The sequence below is a fragment of the Manacus candei genome, unplaced genomic scaffold, assembly GCF_025592945.1.
Source record: "Manacus candei isolate 608988 ecotype Guabito, Panama unplaced genomic scaffold, ASM2559294v1 h1tg000049l, whole genome shotgun sequence".
Classification (NCBI taxonomy): Eukaryota; Metazoa; Chordata; class Aves; order Passeriformes; family Pipridae; genus Manacus; species Manacus candei.
This window is the reverse complement of record NW_026138097.1, coordinates 6,996,288-7,016,309: the sequence shown is the minus strand read 5'-3', so window position 1 is coordinate 7,016,309 and position 20,022 is coordinate 6,996,288. Positions and strand designations below refer to the sequence as shown.

Below are 20,022 nucleotides of genomic sequence, written 5' to 3'. Positions count from 1 at the left end.
GAAAAAAAGATGCTCTGTTAACAGGACATGAAGATTGCATTTTCAGACACAAAGAGCCTGCTAATGTAAAAATTGGTGACAGCGTAATTTAAACCGTCTACTAATTGATTATTGTGATGCTAAGAATTTGCATTGTCTCCTTTTGAAGGCAATTGACAGAATTTGTGATAGTTCAGTGTTGAGTGGGATCAAGCCCCCAATATGCATTTTATTGCATTCTGTGTGTTAAAGTCATTCTCTGGGTTGCTTCTGTAAAAGCCAGCAGAAACTCCAGCAGAAGGTCCTTGGCTGAGAAGTCAAGAGTTTAGAGTCAGGAAAGGATTGCCACAATGGAAACTACCCAAACCTCTTTTCCACAGGGTGCTTACATATTTTCTACTACTAAGTCCTGCCAGCTTTTGAGGTGGGTAGATCTTCCCTTCCTACTGGAAATACTTAAAAACAGGATGAGGCTATTTCACTTCCCCAACTGAAATCTGTCACTGGTTATCACAGTAGATCCAATGAGGTGTCTGGGTATAGGAGAGCTGTGAGACCTTTTGAATGTCTCCATATTTCATTGTAATATTTAAATGCGATACCACCTTTCAGACATCTTGCACTGAGGAATTATATATAAAGAGCTATAAACTCCCTGCCATAGGGACTGGCCAATCTGTGACTCCTGAACAACTTCTGCATCACTTCTGAGTAGTTCAGCAACAGCTCTCATAATAACATTACATCACGTAATTGGAAACGGGGCTGTCTAGCACCGGGGCTGTTTCATTCAAATCCCCAGCCACAGGGAAAGCCAAGAGTGTCTTTGCCCAGACACTCTGCACCGCAGCTGCACGCCCGGGCTTCAGGATGGAGCAGGGTCTGTGGATCACTGGCAAGCTGCTGTCACGTCCTGTCTGCAAACCACCCCACAGCTCTCCTGGGGGAGGTGAGGTACACAGCGTGCACTTTGTGGCTCCCACCCATTTGCAGATTTCTGTAAGCCACTTATAGATTTTGGGAGGTTGACCGCCTTGTGCTCTACTCATTCCCAAAAATTACTATGGAACAGGAATTAGTGAAGTTTAAGTTTGCTGTGACAAACTTACGGCATCAGTCTGAATAGGAAAATACTCAGCCAAGTCACCTTTAAGAGGCATTATATAATGCCTTCTGAATTTTCATTAAAGCTAGAATACACAAAGCAGAGTTACATGTCTTTTATTTTAAAAGAAATTTTAGCTAAGCATGTTTCCACCTTAAGTTAATACATTGCAGATTATCTCCTTTATCTTTTGGAAGTCAGTTGTATTTTTACAATGCACGTACTTTTAAAAATCTATTCCCTTCAAGAAATGCTTTCCCACAAGGCTGTATCTACCACCCCAGTGCTTTCAGTCAACAGTTATATGAAGCTGATATCGACACCATATGCTTTTGTTCATGTTACGTATTCAAATAAAAAGGTGTGGTTAAATTCTGATGTCCTTTTTGAGGGGAAGACTGGAGAAAACATCTGTCTCTTGATGGAAGCCATCTGGTATAACCAGACATGAAGTCAAGCATTTTAACATGGTGCGCTCCTTATAATTCTACTAGCTTAAGAGCATTACAGATTCTTCCCCTAATATTCTTATCACACACCATCTTGGGGATTTTCCTCTGCACCTACCTAGGACTGATCAGCACAATTATTTTGTAAAGCCTTGTCTCTGTGCAACCAAAGTAGCCAGAAACAATAATAATTATGTAGATTTCTGCTGTTACTCTCCCAACTGAGCTGTTCAACTCCACAATTACAGGTGCAGAGAAAATCACAAAGTAGTTCCTGTGGAAGGAGGGGCTGCCGAGGCTTCCTGAGGTCAGTAGTAGTGTAGAAGCTGCAGCACATCTTTGAATTGTTTCAGAGATAAGATTTAAGATGTTAGGACTGGTAAGGTGAGCTTTTCTCACTTCATCCCTTATTTCAGTCACTCCATTCTCACATGCATCAAACATGCCAGTGAGGGATCAAATATTCTCTATCCTTATCCATCCAAGGAGGACTGGTAGAACAGATATGATGTTGAAATATATAAAGGCTGTATGGTAGGCCAGCTTTCAAGAAAATGGCTGTACCACCTTAAATGTACATCTTTGAGTGGGGGGGATTAGCAGGTAAAAGGAAAACAGAGTATCATCAGTTCAAAATATGCGCAGAATAAACAAAGCCACATCATTTTTGTGCCATGGTTCTGCTCTGCTGCCAAGGCTATCTTCTCCACCTACAATATAGGGGACATTCAGTACCAACAATGTTTAACTGAGCTAATCTTCAAACACAAGGCAAGATTACACTCAGGGAATCTGGATAAAATTGACAGTCTTTCCTGGTTTCCTTAAAGAGTTTATTCTCCATGGCAGAGATGAGAAAAAAAAAAAATTCCTGGTGTTTGTCCCTGGTGCTTCATACTTTGCTAGGAGTATCCTGTCACTAGTTATCCATGCACAAGTGCTTTGCCCAGGGGTCAATACCAGGGCCAATACTGCTTAAATCTTCATTAATGAGGCCAGAGGGCACATTCAGCAAGTCTGCAGGTCATACCAAGCTGGGAGGAGAGGGTGACAGGCTAAATGGTTGTGCTGCCATCCAGAGGGACCTTGACACCCTGAAGAAATGGGCAGAGAGGAACCTCATGAAGTTCAAGAAAAGGAGATGCCAAGTCCAGCCTGTGGGGAGGAACAAACCCAGGCACCAGGATAGACTGAAGGCCAAGTGTCCAGAAAGCAGTTCTTCAGTAAAGGCCCTGGGAACTGCGATGGACACCAAGCTCCCCTTGAACCCGCAAATGTAAACCTTGCAGCAAAGAAAACAACAGCATCCCCATAGGCTTGCAGGAGGTGCTCCTTCCACTATACTCAACACTAGGGATACCACATTCGGTGTGCTGGGTCAGGTACAAGAGAGGCATGGACATACTGGAACAACAGGAGCAAAGGGCCACAACAGCATTACAATGCTTAGAGCATCTATCATATGAGAGAAAGAGCTAGGAGAAAAGAAGGCTCCAGAGGGATTTTATCAATGTGTGTAAACATCTGGTGGAAGTGAGGGAGGGTTGATAAAGACAACAGAGGCAGTCTCTTGTCAGCAGTGCCTTGTGAAAGGATGAGAGGCAACAAGCACAAACTGAAAGACACAGAATTGCAGTTAAACACAGGAAAAAGTTTTTATCATTGTAAGGTTCATTGAACACTGGCACAGTTGCTCTGAGAGTCTGTAGAGTCTCCACCTTTGGAGACAGTCAAAACCCAGCTGGACACAGCCCTGAGCAATCTGCTAGCTGCCCCTGCTTTGAGCCGGGGGGGTAAGGACTAGATGATCTCCAGAGGTCCCTTCCCACCTCAGCAATTATTTCAGTCTTTCCTTGACTGTTATGACTACCGCTCTTGATGGAACCAGATTTTGCTAGACTTGGAAGTCTATGAAATTTTTAATGAAGTGACATTCCTGATGAATTCTGCTCTTTAAGGCTATCTCTTTTCCTTTGCACTCTTGAGGCAGACCTCAGCCAGCTGCCCCTGAGCAAAAAATTATCAATCCACCCCTCAAAAGAAAGAACCCTGGGTGTGAGGGAAATTTCATAAAGACATTGAGATGAGAGTTGAGGAGAAATGCTGCAAGTCAGGACTTCCTGATGGAGTGTGCCAGTGGCCTCGTCAGTGGTCACTGCTGGTGCAAACTTCAGTTTTCACATGCAAAACGAAACGATGTGGACATGTTTCTTCAGTGTTGATGATTTTTGTTTCAGATTAGGAAAGAACAAATAGAGCAACACAACATATGCAGTAGAGAAATACTACCAGTCTCCCCAGTGAGAACTGTGGAGCCTTGTAAAGGAAGGAATAGTATGCAAAAAGGGAAGTACTCACCTTTTATGAAATAGCTTTACTGCCTGCACATAACATAATTAAAAGAATATTAAAAATAATACACACTAGGGAACAATGTGTCATTGTGCCTGTGTACAAGGAGTTGATAAAAGAGGCATTGCAACTTTCACTTCAAAATTTCCCAATCTCTGGTTGTTGGTGATGGTGGCTGCCTCACAACCCAATCTCATCATGATGTTCATAGCAATGTCTTGCAGGCCCAATTCCCAACCAGTCCAGACTGTTCTTGTTTTAAGGTATCTCTACTAATGTTAGGAGGAAAAAACTCAGGAGAATCTGCAGTTTCGAAACTGCCTATAGACTGTGTGCTGTTAGGCTTCTCCCTGTTAAGGAAACTTCCCTGTTCAACCATCCAGGAGCCACTCTGGCAGTCACTCTCACACCATCTGAGCTGAGACCAAGGCCCCTTTGTAGCTACGTACCCCACATTCACACAGTCAGACCAGGTTTCCTTACCAGTTCAACTCAAGGTTTCCCATTGCAGAGGCTCAGACATCTTGATCCTTAAAATAATTTCATCATGCAGTAACAAAATAATAGCTTGAGCTGATGCCTCTGAGGAGTGACCCTGAACAAAGGAACCCTTGGGCTTTTGTACCCTCACAGTCTAAGTGTAGGAAAGTCTGTGGGTTGTTGGCTCCTGCTGTGTCTCTGAGTGTCCAGTCCCCTGGATGGGCCATGGGTCCCTGGGCCCTTTGTTATGCCTCTTGTCCAGGGCTTGGGCTCCCACCACCCAGAGCCCAACCTGCAGCTTGAACTGCAGCTGCACACTGAACTACCAAGTTACCAGCACTAAACGTATTCCTCAACATCCCTGTCAAAATCTTATCTGCTAGCAAGTAGTCACTCTCTGGGAAAGAACTCTTGTGGAAGTCCCTTGTGCCTGCTGCTCTGAGCTCCTAGGTCGAGACACATTAATTCCAGGAGCATCAATGAGGCAAAAAGATTTGGCACACTTGCTAGTGCACTAGAGATGTGGAGGCAGCCATGTATTCCCATGGATGTTCAAAGCATCTTGTCCCTCTTTGGCAGGCTGCACAAGGCTTGGCACACTCCACGAGGTGTCCTTCCTTGGCATGTGGCTGAAGAAATAAATGTACCCTGCACTGTGGCTGCCATGGGTGGAAAGTGTGCCCTTGGCCTCTTTTGATGGAGACACAAGCATTGCCCTTAGGGTCACCTCTGACCTCGGCTCCAAAGAGCCCTGTGGAGAACAGCAGAGGTGTCTCCATTAGGCTGTGCCTGCGCAGGGGCATGCAGCTTGGACTTGTCTGCATCCAAGCTCCTCTCTGCTGGACACCCCTGCTCCTCCTCTTCCCTGCTCTGTCAGCGCACTGAGGTGCGACCACGGGCCAGAGTCCAGGGGAAGCAACTGTTCCACCAGGCAAGGGCACACTCTCTCTCCACCTGCCCTCTGACCCGGGGGAGACACGGAGGGCACACAGAGCTTCTGTGGGCTCTGCAGGGTCCGGGGCCTGAGGAAGCACCAGTGAAGAGCAGAGGGAGGTGATTGTCCTGCCACGCTCTGCACTAGTGTGGTCTCACCTCGAGGGCTGTGTGCAGTTTGGGGCACTACAATATAAAAAAGATATGAAGCTGTTAGAGAGCAGCCAAAGGAAGGTACTGAGGATGGTGAAGGGTCTGGAAGGGAAGCTGTATGAGGAGTGGCTGAGGTCACTTGATTTGTTCAGCTCAGAGGAGACTGAGGGGGGACCTCACAGCGGTCTTCAACATCCTCACAAGGAGAAGCAGAGGGGCAGACACTGATCTCTGGTTACCAGTGTCAGGACCCGAGGGAACAACCTGAAGCTGAGTCAAGGGAAGTTTAGGTTGGTGTGCTGGTTTTGACGGGGGTAGAGTTAATTTCCTTCATAGTGGCTGGTATGGGGCTGTGTTTTGGATTTGTGCTGAACACAGGGATGATAATACAGAGAAGTTTTTGTTATTGCTGAGCCATGCTTACACACAGCCGAGGCCTTCTCTGCTTTCCATACTGCCATGCTGGGTGAGGAATTGGGAGTGCATGGGAGGATGAGAGGAGACACAGCTGGGACAGGTAACCCAAACTGACCAAAGGGATATTCCACACCATATGACATCATGCTCAGTATATAAAGTAGGGGGAAGAAGGAAGGAGAGTTTTGGAGTGATGGCGTTTGTGCTCCCAAGTAACTGTTGTGTGATGGGGCCCTGCTTTCCTGGGGATGCCTGAACACCTGCCTGCCCAGGGGAGGCAGTGAATTCAATCTTTGGGTTTTTTCGCTTGTGTGTGCGGCTTTTGCTTAGCTTATTAAACTGTCTTTATCCCAAGACATGATTTTCCTAGCTTTTACCTTTCTGGTTCTCTCCCCAATCCTGCTGGTGAGGGAGTGAGCGAGCAGCTCCGTGTTGCTTGGCTGCTGGCTGGGGTTAAAACACGACAGCTGGATATTTGGAAAAGTTTCTTCACCCAGAGGATGGCTGGCCGCTGGAACAGGCTCCCCACGGAAGCAGTCACGGCACTAAGCCTGACAGATTTCGAGAGGCGTTTAAACAACACCGTCGGGCACCCGGTGCGATTTTTTCCCGGGATTCTCAAAAGCAGTTCGGGATTGGGGGCGGGGGCCAGAGATGGGGCGGGGCCAGAGATGGGGCGGGGCCAGAGACGGGGCGGGTCCTGGCGCGCACCGCCTGCCGGGAGCTGTAGTCCCGCCCCCGCGGCCTCCCCGGCTGCGCCTGTGCCTTTAAACGCGGCCGGGCGCGCGGCGCCGCGCCTGCGCGCAGCCGCCGTGACCCCGCAGCTCTCGGCGGCACCGGAGACTCCCGGGGCGCCCCGAAACCCCGGCGGCGGCAGCGCCCGGTCCGGACCGGACCGGACGCAGCGCCGGCACTCCCGACCCGCCCAGGGCGATGGAGGAGCGGGAGGAGCGCGGCGGCGGGCCCGGCGCGGAAGGCCCTGCGGCGGTGGCGGAGATCCGCGCTCCGGGCCCGCGGCCGCTGCGGCTGCTGGAGTGGAAGGTGTCGGTGGGCGCGGCGGTGCAGATCGGGTCGGTGCTGGCGCTTTGCGCGCCGCTGCCGCCGCCCGCCCCGCCGCCGTCCGCCGCCGGGAGCGGCCCCCCCGGGCGGGCGCAGCGCGGCGGCGCCGAGCGCAGGCTGCGGGCGGAGCGGCCCGGCGTGGTGCGGGAGCTCTGTGCGCGGCCCGGGCAGGTCATCGCGCCAGGGTGAGTGCGGGGCTGGGGCGGCACCCGCCGCGTTCGCGCCTCTCCTGAGGGGGCCGGGCCGGGCCCTGCTCACAAAGAGCCTTCCTGAGGAGCTCTGCGCAGGGAAGCAGCCGTGCGAGGAGGAGGAGGAGGAGGAGGAAGCGGCCGGGGAGGGATCGTGCTGCAGTCCCGCGTTTCAGAGCGGAGCGCCTCGCTGTGGGCCCTGTCGTAGAGAGCTGCGCATCTCCCGGCTGTGTCGGGGGAAATCACAGAACGGGTCAGGCTGGAAGGCACCACAGTGAGCCATCTGGTCCAACCTCCCTACTCCAGCAGGGTCATCCCAGAGCACATGGCACAGGATTGCATCCAGACGATTCCTGAGTATCTCCAGTGAGGGAGACTCCACACCCTCTCTGGGCAACCTGTTCCAGTGCTCGGTCACCCACACAGTAAAGAAATTCTTCCTCGTATTCGGGTGGAACTTCCTGTGCATCAATTTCTGCTTGTTGCCTCTTGTCCTAAAATACTTTTTTTTCTTTTTTAGTTTGGCAGTTCACTCTTAGGTTGATGCAAAACTTAGATAGCAAATGTATTATTTCCTACTCAATAGCAGGAATTTTAATAGTGGTGCGAAAAGACATTTTAAAATTACTGAATACCATACATCTAATAGCAGCAGCCTAAATGCTTTTAATACTGTAGATGTTTTAATGTATAAGGCTTCACAAATATAAATGAGGTAGTGTAATTTGAACTCTCAGAAGAGCAAGGAATTAAATGAGACTTTTTTCCATAGTTTTGCAATGGGTTTGTCTTGATGTTGTTTGACTTTTAAATTCTTAATTGCCTAATAGCTAGTGGGCCTCTCGAATTTCTAGATTAATTTGGGCTAATAATTTGCTACGCTGTGCTTCAAGCAGATTTTTTTTTTTCCTCAGCAGGAAACTAATGAAAAACTCTAGCAAGCTATTTTTTTTTTTTATTGCAGTTCTCTTGATTTTTGGGTGGGTACAGCCAGGCCTAAACTTTCTTGATTGAAAGTCACTAGTATATGCAAAACATCTGTGTATGGGGGTACTCTCAAAGGTTAGGAAAAAACCAGTCTGATTCATTTTTATATCAGTCAATAATATAATGTGCTATAGATGAGATACAAGCTGTGCTTTTCTTGCTACAGAGATCTCTCTTTCTGAGATAAGACTGTGGCTTTCCTTTTGTGCCACATCAGTGTTCTGCTATTGCATCTAGTGCAACATGGACCATCTTTAATACCTGGTCTAGAACAAAGGTACTGTGTCAGACTAAAACACATGTTAAGAATATAGACTAAAATTTTAAAACACCATGTGCATTGTGAAATTCATCTTGATAGTGCCGAGTAGAAGGGGAGATAACTTTATCTTGTCTTTTTGTTGTATTAGCTAAGCATTTGGGAGGAAAAACAAAATATAAAAATATTCTGTATGGTAAATATAATCAGTTTAAAGTAGTCTGGCTCTGATGTAGCCACCTTGTAGGTTTAGCTTTTCTCAGTGTAAACTTCAGGACTTGAATGCATCAGTTTTTATACAGTGATCTTATTGGATTTGTCTGCTCTTGAGTCACTTGATTATAATTTGCAAGTCCTTGCTTTGAGATAACTAGAAAATAAATTGTGTTCTTTATTACTGTTGTTGTTGGCTTCTAAAACATTTTTATTGTATGCCACTAGAAGTTAGTATTTGATATTGAACATTGCTAGTCGTTACACGTCTGGAATTCTGACTTTTCGGTGTACATTCTGTGTTGCATGCTTTAGTGGTATTTACCATGTGAGTGCAAAAGAAAAGCTCAAGTGAAGAGACAGAATAAGCATGACCTAAGGGTAGTAGAACTGGTCAGCAGTTGAAGACTTAACTGCATTTCTTTGGTCACTTAAAAGTGTTTTGTTTTTTGGTGTTTGTTTTTTGTGGGGGAGAGCATATAATCTTTTGCCTGTGGCTTCCCTTTTTGTGTAATAGAAATAGTATTTCATTACTTATCAGCACTATTTCAATATTTGTTCATGTTGTGCATTCTTGAAATACAGGTGTGATTTAAGTAGGTAACATAGCTGTCTCCAGAAAATACCAGTTTTTTTAATCCAGACTATTCAGAATGGTAGGTGCCATGCTACCTTCAGAAGAGTCAACTCTGTCAGTTTAGCCCCACATTCTCTATAACCAAAAAATATTTGCAAATATTTGTCCAGTCCTGAAACACTGTAGGAAACCCTGTTTCTCTGTCATGTATTTTTCCCTCCCGTCAGAAAGTGAAAACATAAGTTCATCAGACCTCCTTATTTGAGAGTATACAGTGTGAGTGATCTGAGGTTTCTTCTATGTCAGTTTGGTCATCATTATTTCTGAAAATGATGACATCTTTTAGCACAAGTCTCTCCCTATTAAGAAGACACATTTCCAACTTTTAGTTATTTTTCTTTTATATCAGGCATGAGATGAAATCTTTTGCTATGTGAAAGTAATTTTGCACAAATATAGCGCTTAATTTTCCTGTAGTTTGGTTACCCACTTTTTAGCATTGGCAGGCGTGCAAACTGTCCACAGAGCAGAGGATGGAGAGGATGCCTGCCCAAGGCAGGCAGGAGGTGACTTTTGCTTATTTTAGCAGAGGTAGGCTTGCATCACACGTTAAACTGGGGCTTGAGAGAGGAACATGTTTGACCTGTTAGGACAGATAGCAGGGATGACAGTAAGCAGTTAACGAAAGGCCTTTGATGTTAATGAAGCATAATTTCTATGCTTGGCAGGAGCAACAAATAAAATGTCTAAAATGCTGCACTGCTCTGTGTATTATTAGTGCCAGTTACCCATCAGTGTTAATCATTCTGAAGCTGCTACAGGTGTGTCAGGATTCTGGGTTGGGTCATCCTTAATGTTTTATGTGAATATTTATATAAGCATTTCTAATATAAAATGATGATCTGCTTTTGGGCCCTGCTGATGGGATAAGATTATCACAAGTCTCTAGTTTGGTTCACATTAGTAGAGTATTACAGAATATTTATTACCTGTACATTTTACCTGGATGTCTTTCTGTCTTATCACATAGCTTTAATAATGAAAACTTGCATTATTCTACAAAGCATATGTAATAAAAATCTTGTTTAAACCTGTCTGAATTGTAGTGAAGCAAAACTTGTATTTTCTCTTTTTCGAGAAGATAACAGGAAAAAGGTGGGAATTTGTTCTCTAAAACTGTAGATTTTTGTGGTGTTGCTCAGTGGTTTTTTTGTGTCAGAAACTTGATTATATGAAGAAAATATATCTTCCTCAGATATATTTGATATATTTACCTGATATTGCAGCCTCAGGGCTTAGCTTACCACCCAAGATGAGGACACTTAACCCCAGACCCCAGTACCTTGCATCTTACAGTCTTCTAAGGGGAATAAAATGCTAATGAATTGCACTTTATCTTGAAGTGATGACACTTGTAACAAACTACAGGAAAAACAACTTGTTCTTTCAGTTAAACACAAATGTTTTCATAATATCTTGACAAATATTTAATGAGCTTATAAAAGTCTTGAAAAAACCTTATTGCCAAACGCTGAGTACTGTTGAATAATACTTAACAATTCCAGCTCACTCTATCTCATGCTGAATTCCTTTGTATGCTTGGAGTCATCCTATTGTTATGTAGTAAGTTTTGGTATTCACTTTTCTGACCTGTTTACTGTCTCTCTTTTTTATGTTTTTCCCCTTTCCTTCCCACCATATAGTGTGATAGTAAGAAAGCCTACTTTTTAATGCTTCTCTCTGGTGTTTAATTGAATTGGATATTGAAAAAATGCAAATTCTAAATTAGGGGGTTTTGTCTTTCGTTACTTTCTCTTTCTGTTGTTCTAGTTCTCTGGCACCCAACAAATTGGGAGCTCACACTATAGCTCATTGCGCTGAACAGTAGAGGACAGTTACTTTTCTTTACATGACCATGTTTTCACAAAACTTGTAGGAACTTCTTTGTCTAAGAGAATAAGCTACTCAGTCAAGTTTGGTTGGAAACAGGCATCAGGCTTGGAAGTTACCAGTAATGTGGTTGTAGGAGCCTTGTGCCTGCAGTTTTTCTCGGTATGGCTTCCTTGGACCATGCTTTCCTGGTTGCTTCAGGCTAATACAAGAGTTGACTGGAAGGGATGCTCAAACTTCTGTGTACCATTAGCTTCCGTTAAGTAGGGCGTTGGAAGTCACGTAGCTAAAGATGGCTTGGTCTGTCATCCTTTTTTTCTTTCCATCCTTCCCACCCAACCTCCTGTGAAATCATCCATAGCAATCAATTCCCACATTTTGTTCAGTTCCTGCAACAGAAGTATGGTGTTGGGAAAGGGAGGGTAATTTGTCCTTTCAGCAGTAGCCTGTATATAGATCAGATCAAAGTGATTGTGTAAATGCCAGTAGGGTCATTAGGGGAATAAATGACATGTTGGCACTGGGAAATAACATTATTGAGGTTGTACATGTCCAATATGGCATTTTGTATGATAGTCTGTAGTAACACTTGTTCAAACTAAGAGCAAAGTTTTTGTGTTTTCCAGTGCAATGGGGAGGGATTTTTTTCTTTAGTCATATGATGGGACTGAAACTATTTAGATTTAGGCTAATGGGGCTGGTGCTGGGTGATTCATGCAAAATATATCATTCATCAGAAACATTTTGATCCAGAAGAACATTTTTTACTTAGTGCATTATTGTGTGAAAGGTGATAGTATACCATGTATATTACTTCTTACAAACACATCAGTTTTTCTGAGTATGTCCTTTTTTAAGGAAAGAATTGGGATATCACGAGGCCACTATTACACCAGTAAAACAAAACCAAAACAATACTAAAATTGCTTTTCTGCAAGTGTTTTGAGAAAAACTGTAGATTAAGGCAACGATTTAGACATTTAGAGTAGAACTGTTTGCATTGTTTGCTTGCTAGTTTAAAAATCACATCTAATATTTTGCATCATTCAACTGATGTGAAAGGCAAAGGATCTCAGTCCAAGCTTAGTGGAATGAACTATGAATTCCCGTTCACAGGAAGTAGGGGTGGCAGGTGATTCTAGCCAGGGAAGGCATTGCTTGACAAGAAGGGAACTTCATTAATTTTACAGCTGTTTATTATACTTACCCTTTCTCAGTCACCTCTCTCTGCTTTGGTGTCCAGGCTGTTTTGCTGTTCCTATGTAGCTGTTTCTCTACATGTGGGCCTAAGGGTGCAGGAGGCAAACCAGATTTGTTCAGGTAATTACCGGTGATCTTGACTCTGAGTAGGAGGAATGCAGTGGTAAGCTGGTCTGAGATAAGGGGAAATTATGTGCCTTTACCTGAACGAGAAATGTATACCTGGGGGTGGGAAGGTGTTAGAGGTGGGATTAGGTTGCTAGACTGTCACTTGGATTTGCAGCAGTTCATCTGTGAATAACATTCTATAGTAACTGTTGTAAAAGCTGAAGCGTGGTTTGAGAAAACTGCAGGTTCGTGTTGATTATTGTGCTCTCAATTAAAAGGGTATACAGCTACCACTCTTCAAGTATTTGAATAAATGCCACTTAGGTTGGCAGGTTTCATCACATATGTATGTATTTGCTATGTATAGATTTGGGTGACTTTTATCCTGCTGTCAGATGGATGTTCCTCAACTCTAAGGCAGAGTTTTGTGGCAAGTATTTGGGAACTGCTGTCTGACTACAAACTCTGCAGTCAGAGAGAGGTGGCAATAGAAATGCAAATGCATAAAACAGTAATGTCAGTAGCTGACAATAATAAGGGGGGGAGTGGACTGCAGACTGGTTATTGCTTTAGTGAATTGTTGAGATATGATAGCCTATTTTCATCTATTATTTTAAGAAGTGCTGCTTAATACTAAAGAAACAAGAATTAAGAACCTGCATCATTCATTCTGTATGAACTTCATTGTTTTGAGGGGGGTTTATATAAAAGTATAGAAAACCATATTCTTACCTTCACCTTTTTAAGATTCTCTCAAATAATAATACTTCTGGCTTAAAATGTTCTAAATAAAATTGAAAAACCCATTGTAAATCATATTTGAAAAATTTACTAGATTTTATATAATGTGTACTGCAAACCCATTTGCCTTTTTTTTATACCTTTTTATTGTTAACTTTTAACTGTGGCTTTTTGTAACATGCAGGAAGCTGTCCACAGATGTGTGCATGGAAGGTGAGAAGGTTACCTCCTTGCTTGTAGCGCAAATTCTTCTCCAGAAATAAATGGAAATACTTAAAGCCTTGCACATTTGCAAATGGAAATAGACTTACTTCAAGCTTAAGATGTTTTTTGGATTATAAATAAAATCGAGAAACTCTGGACCTAAGTTTCTCTTGGCATTCATGACCGAAGTCTAAGCTTGAACAGATATCTTGCCTAAAAAGTAGAAGAAAAAATTTCACAACACTTAAACTCATAATTGTGAATAGTTTGTGTTTAATGGGGGGGGGGGAAATATCAAGACCCATGATTTCCACCTTAGCTTTGGAGAACTGAGATGATGCATTGAAGTGCGAATTATGTTTTCTGTGAGCTACTGCTCGCAGCAGTTTTTCTGTAGTTGTCTTTACCCTCATGTCTGCATCATTCTAGGATAGGGCATGGGTATTGTTTGGGGTTTTTTTTAATTTATTTTTATTTAAAGGGCTGGCTTTTTGGGTGAGGCTTTTGGGACTCATGCATATTTGAAATACAGCCCTCTCTGCTTGTCCTCGAGTGTAAGTCAAGTGGCTTCTGTAGTGAACTGCTGAGACATGTTTCTTCCAACATCTTAAAGAGGCTGTATGAACAAGGGCCATGTGTCCCTGTGATCCTTGGTATTTTTAATCAATTATTCAAGGACTCTCTGCTTCCTTCCAGATATTAATGAGGGTTAAATAAATATAAATCCAGTGGTTAAATACTCTTACATGGTATATCAAGGTGATTTATTTGAAAAAATCCTTGCTACAAAACTGGAGTCCTGTGTGTTATAGAGGCTGTGGTTTCATGCAGATTGGTCTCGAGGGCTCTTAGTAGTGGTTCTAAATGCTGCAGTCACACACCGCAACATATTGTTCCAGTGTAAGCTAACAAAAATGTCAGCGTTTCAGAAATTGGAGTACATTAAACTGTAGAAGCAGGCTTTAAGTTGAATCTAACTTCATCTGACAGCTAAAAGATTGTATACTCTTATTTGTTCTAGATCAGTTGGTTCATTCAATAAGGGTTGGTATTAATAATCATTGATCTGAAGATACGTTCATTTGGTATTTCTACCCCTTGACAGTTGATCTGAGATACCCATGAGCGTACTGTAGAACCAGGGCAGGGACTTTTGTCTCATTTTGCTGCATTAGTACAGTTTTACATCTTCTAATGCTAATTGCAAGGGTACATGGCATCAGATTGAGAACACCAGCTTTAAGTGATCACAGTGACAACTTGGGCTATGTGTCTCTTGTGGTATGTGATGTGGGTCCTTATCCCAAACTGATCTGAGGAAACTCAGCAATCTCTTGGCTGCTGGCAGACTCACATGAGATACAAGTGAATGCAGAGCAGTAGCTTCATCTTGTAACTTTTGCACTGTATTTTTGCACTATATTTTCTATGCCAGGAACCATTTTCTATGGTTCCTTGAAACAAACTTTACGTAAAACTTATGTCTTCATGACTTGGAGATGTTCAAGCTAGTCTCAAATACGTAGGCAAAATAAATGCTAACAAAGCAGCCTGGTCACTGTGGGGAGAAAATGTGAGTTGCTGAAACTGCCTGTGTCTTTCCCCAGTCTTAGCACTGTTTTTAAAACATTTGCACCATTTATCAGTCACCCTTGCTGGACTGCTTTTATCTGCTGCTTTGACTCTAAACCCAGCAGAAAACTTGGATATGCCTGGTGAGTTCTTCTGTCTTCCAGGGTACTGAAGTGCCAAAGAAGGGGGTGGGCTTTCAGAGGAAACCTCAGGGTGGGGAGGAAGTTTGCCTTTCTTTGGCAGCATGTTATTGGAGTAGTTGCTTCTGGTAGTGAAGCCAAGCTGTACTAAAGGACATGGCTAATGTACAGTCAAGATAGACTGGTTATGAATAACAGAGATAACCTCTCTGTTCCTGTGTTATCCTGGGTTCCCTTAAGGTACAGCTCTTTCTAGGTGTCTCCAGTAAAGCTGTCTCATGGCCACTGTACTCTGCAGCTGTGCTGCAGCTGGCCAGCCCCTCCTGATGCATGGAGTTGCTGTCTTCTGTGATAGGCTATCTCAAGAAGTTCTTGCTCCTGTTCCCCTTTAAGTCCTGCACTTACTGCTGTGGTTCTTCCTTGCTGGAAGTGTTAGATCATGCTGAGAAGAAAAAAACACTAAAACAAACCAAAAAAAACCTAACAAAACCTTTAGGGGATTGCTTTTTGTTTGCACTTTGTTCACTTCAGTGTTGACATAAACTGGTTGCTACAACTGGGGAGTACCATAGACACCAGAACTCCGTGCTGGCTTTCCCAATGTAATTAACTTACCAGGAACCAGAGCCTGGTTACACTTGATACACAGTTCTTCATTTGGAGTCAACACTAATGACCACGCCCTAAAATTAGCAAGGGCATTGACTTCCTCTGTTAATAAAAGCAAAATGCTCATACTGGATTTCACTAAAGCTTTCCCTTTTTTTCTGTCCCATGGTGCCAATTCAAAGCAGATATTGTTAAAAGACTTGGTTTGGAAACAGAATAAGTACGGAAGTATTGGGAGAACAGTGACAGGCTTATGATCATCTCCATTCTGACGCTTTTAGTAAATGTCTGTCCCTATTCATGAGACTGCGGACAAACAAAGTAAGATTTGGCTATAATGGCACACCTAGTGTCTGTTTGTTTGAAAGCACATCTGGAAGGAATGTGAATAAGATCCCATAGTGAGTTTCCTTATTTACTAGTTCAAGTTTCACTTAAATCCCATTGTATTTTTTTACTTAAAAGAGAACAAAGAAACCATGTGGGCAGTTTGTGGTCCTGTTGCAGTCCTTTGGCTCTCAGGCTGGGTATTGGAGTGATGTACCGCCTCCACAGCCGCCCCCAAAACATAACCCCCACTGCCATAACCCAATTGGTTCTTACCCAGTTGCTTCCCCCAGCTCACCTGCACAGTTGTGACAGTTTGTAAAACTGGAAAAAGATTTTGCATCATTCGTGGCAGTTTTCCTTGGAACATTTTTGTTGAAGTAGGGGATGAGCCCTGCTTCAGTACCCAAGGAGTTTGTATCCTTCAGTACTGAAGGAGTTTGGGGAAGAAGAGGAAGATGCTTTTAATGCTGCCAGCAGTAGAGTGTATTGGAATTCTTCAGATTTGAAGTGCAGAGCAGGTGGGGAATCTGTTTCCTCTCTGCAGAAATGGAGTAGGGAAAGGCTCTATTCTTATAAGTGGGTTTCACTTATGACCCAGAGAAGAGATCATGCAGAAACCTGAACCTCTGTTTGGTATATGCAGCCATTTAAAAATGCCTTTGATTCAGGTTGCTCTTGTCTGATAATTGTCTTGGATCTTGACCATTATATTTTGAAAATCCCTCACTTCACCAGTAAAAGGAGAGCTTTGAGGTCTGAAATTCACAACTCATTCTACTTGAGTTCTGTGTTTGTTGCTGTTTAGTCATTAAAGCATATGTACTAAAATTTAAGTATGTTTAAGTCTTTGTGGAGTTCAGGCTTGTGTTCTGCAGCACTAAGTAGTATTGGGTTTTCTTCCTGGCAGAAGTTTGCCTAAGATCCTGACAGTTGTACTTGAAACTTGACCACTTGATTATATGCTGCTCAGAAGTTCATTGGTGCTCTGGAGTTCTTCCTCTGGCCTTTGGGTTAAATGTCAGCACAGAGAACAGTATGACAGAGGGCTTGGTATTGTGTACCTTTTATCTCTAGCACATTTAAACGTGGCAGCTGTGGTCATACTTAGATGTGCAGGGGCAAACCTGATATTTAGTGGTGATGTTTGGTATGAGACCAAGTATAGAGGTGTTGTTTAGGAACAGTATCAATTAATAACTTAGAACTCTAACCTTCTTTTAAGAATCTCTGCTCTTGCATATCCTAATTTGAATCATACCTCAGCCCAGGAGTATGCCAGCTCCTCCTGTTGCATACCTGGAGTGTGAGGTTAGCTTGGATGCAAAGTAGAGAATGCCTAGAGATATTGTGGTTTGAAAACCAATTAATTTGAGGTAAAAACTCAGTCATTGTAATCTCATATATGTTTCTGTAGCTCATATCATTAGGGTTGTTTTTTTTTTTGGCTTTTTAGGTGTCAGTAATTTCAGATTCATACACTGAACACAGGGTGAAGATGAGCAGTTCTGACATGGTTATTAGTGTGAGTTGGTAGCCTAAAAAGGAGCTTAGCAGTAAATCAAGGTAAAAGACAACAAGAAAAATGTATTGTCAAAGGGAGCAGGGAAAAGAGTCACATAAAGTAATACAAATGTAGGGGGATGAAAGGAGAACTAAGTAATCAAACAGTGAATTGTCAACAGTGAAAGGCCACAAAAATATGTTCACTTGTGCAGTTCTTTTAAAAAATCAAGACCGAGCAATTATTATTTGTTTTCTGTGAACTCTGTACCATGTTTAAAAAAGATCTAAACTGCTCACACAGGAAGAGGAGGTGTAATTTCCAAGCAGATAGTGCCTGCCACTGAGAAGGACATAAATCTATGCTTTTGTAAATGGCAATACTGGTAGTTTGATGGCTTGTGAAGACTTCTCATGAAATAAACCGGACCTGAATCTAGTTTTTGCTCTCAAAGAGGAAAAAATCCTCAACATGGGCATGAACTGCAGTTTTGTTGCTAGTCATCAGTCTTTTGGTTGTTGAGGAACAAGTGATGCACTGCAAGTAAGCAGTTGGAGGTATCATTTAAAAAGTGGATTTCTGTTTGGAATTGCCCAACACTTGGTAGTCAGATACAAATGAGACATTTAAGCATGCAAAACAGTTTTCTTTTTGGTGCATTCTGCTTATTGCGGTACAGGTTAAAGCTACAGAAAAACCACTACAACCAGCTTATGAAAGAGCCTGGATGTTGTTGGTGGGTTTTGGGGGATGGTTTTTAGCTTTTTTTTACTTGACTTTTTATTTTTCTAAAAAATATTAGGGAGATGCTGCAGCTCATGATCAGAGTTGGTGAAATTTTGTAGTAGCTGAATTATGTCTGCTTATTAGAATTTTTTAAAAATAAGTCTGAAAGATCGGTTCCTCCAACTGTATTGAAGAAAATAAAAGTATCTTATAATGACTGTTCAAGTGTTTGAGAAAAAGTAAATGATTATATTTTTAAGACCTGGAATTTTGATAACTAAACAAGGAATACTTTAATTGGACTACTCAACTGAAAAGCATACTTTGTCTTCTAAAAAGTTTGGAATATGAATGTTACACCTTGGGTTTCCAGCTCTAATTTCTGGTTTGATTTAGCTATTGTTTGGAAGAAAGAATAAAGTATCCTTTTTTATGTCTTTATTTTAAAATGTGGAAATGCAAGGCTTAAGGATCAAAAACAAAACTATTTTTGTGAGAAGACTGAAGCAATATATGCTTCTGCCATGATGCAAGAAAATAATAAGCTAAGATGAAGTCTGTATAGAACTCATCTGCCCCTGTGCTCAGCACTGGTGAGGCCATACCTCAAATCCTGGGTTAAATTTTGGGCCCCTCAGTACAAGAAAGACATTGAGGTGCTGGAGCATGTCCAGAGAAGGGCAACAAAGCTGGAGAAGGATGGAGCACAAGTCTGATTAGGAGCAGCTGAGGGAGCTGGGGTTGTTTAGCCTGGAGAAAAGGAGGCTCAGGGAACTTTATTGCTCTCTACAGCTATCTGAAGGGAGGTTGTAGGCAGGTGAGGGTTGCTTAGTTCTTCCAAGTAACAAGCGATAGGACAAGAGGAGATTACCTCAGGTTGTGCCAAGGGAGGTTTAGACAGGATATGAGGAAAAATTTCTTCACAGAAATTGTCGTCAAGCACTGGAACCAGGAAGTGGTTGAGTCACCATCCCTGGAGGCATAAAAGACATGCAGATGTGGTGTTTAGGGACATGGTTTATTGGTGGACTTGGCAGTGTTAGGTTCATTAGACTCATTGATTTTAGAGAAGAGAACCTGAACCCTTCCATGATTTTGAAGTTTCCACATTTGGTTTTCATTACTGTGTAGTTCAGTAGTGTATTAATGGAGAGTTGTATCTAATTGAATATAAACTATCTTTGGACAAACAGTGCTTGTTTTTACTGAACTTCTTTGCTAAACCAAGGTTAGAAACTGTCATTAATATATGTTTCAGTGACTTTTAAAGTTGTGACAATGAATAATTTGAATACTTAGTTGGTTGTCTTCTTCCTCATGTTGCTGTAAAAGCATATATCTTAAGGGACTGACACTCAAATCATAACCAGAATTTATTCTTAGAATTCTTTCAATCTGCAGTTTCTAATTTAGGTGTCTGTAATCTACCTGCAATAAATGGAATACCTATGTCTTTTTCAGGACTGTCTTGGTGAGACTGGAAGGGTGCAGCCATCCTGTTGTTATGAAAGGCTTGTGTGCAGAATGTGGTCAGGACTTAACTCAGTAAGTATTGTCAGCTCTTTTTTCCAACTTTGCCTTGCTTCTGATTAGGGGCCCAAGCTCTTTCTCTCATCTAATAAAACCGTAGAAGGGTTTGGGTGGAAGGGACCCTAAAGATCATCTACTTCCAACCCCCTGGCCACAAACAGGGACAGCTTCCACTAGCCCAGGTTGCTCAGAGCCCCATCCCACCTGGCCTTAAACTCTTCCAGGGCTGGGGCATCCACAGGTTCTCTGGGCAGCCTGTCCCAGTGCCTCACCACCCTCACAGAGAACATTTTCTTCCTTATATCTAATCTAAACCTACT

The 20,022-nt window shown here is 42.8% G+C and overlaps 1 protein-coding gene across 2 annotated transcripts in view; it reads left to right on the top strand.

The window, feature by feature from the left end:
• The first annotated feature begins 6,662 nt into the window (after positions 1-6,662).
• The window catches only part of CTDP1 (CTD phosphatase subunit 1), a 100,378-nt gene continuing 87,018 nt past the window's right edge, over positions 6,663-20,022 (top strand). The window contains exons 1-2 of one of the 2 annotated variants that reach the window (XM_051798881.1): positions 6,663-7,112; positions 19,634-19,717. In XM_051798881.1, the coding sequence (XP_051654841.1) occupies positions 6,802-7,112; positions 19,634-19,717 (395 nt within the window). In that variant the 5' untranslated portion in view covers positions 6,663-6,801. The remainder of the gene's footprint in view (positions 7,113-19,633; positions 19,718-20,022) is intronic. The other variant, XM_051798880.1, reaches the window with a different exon arrangement.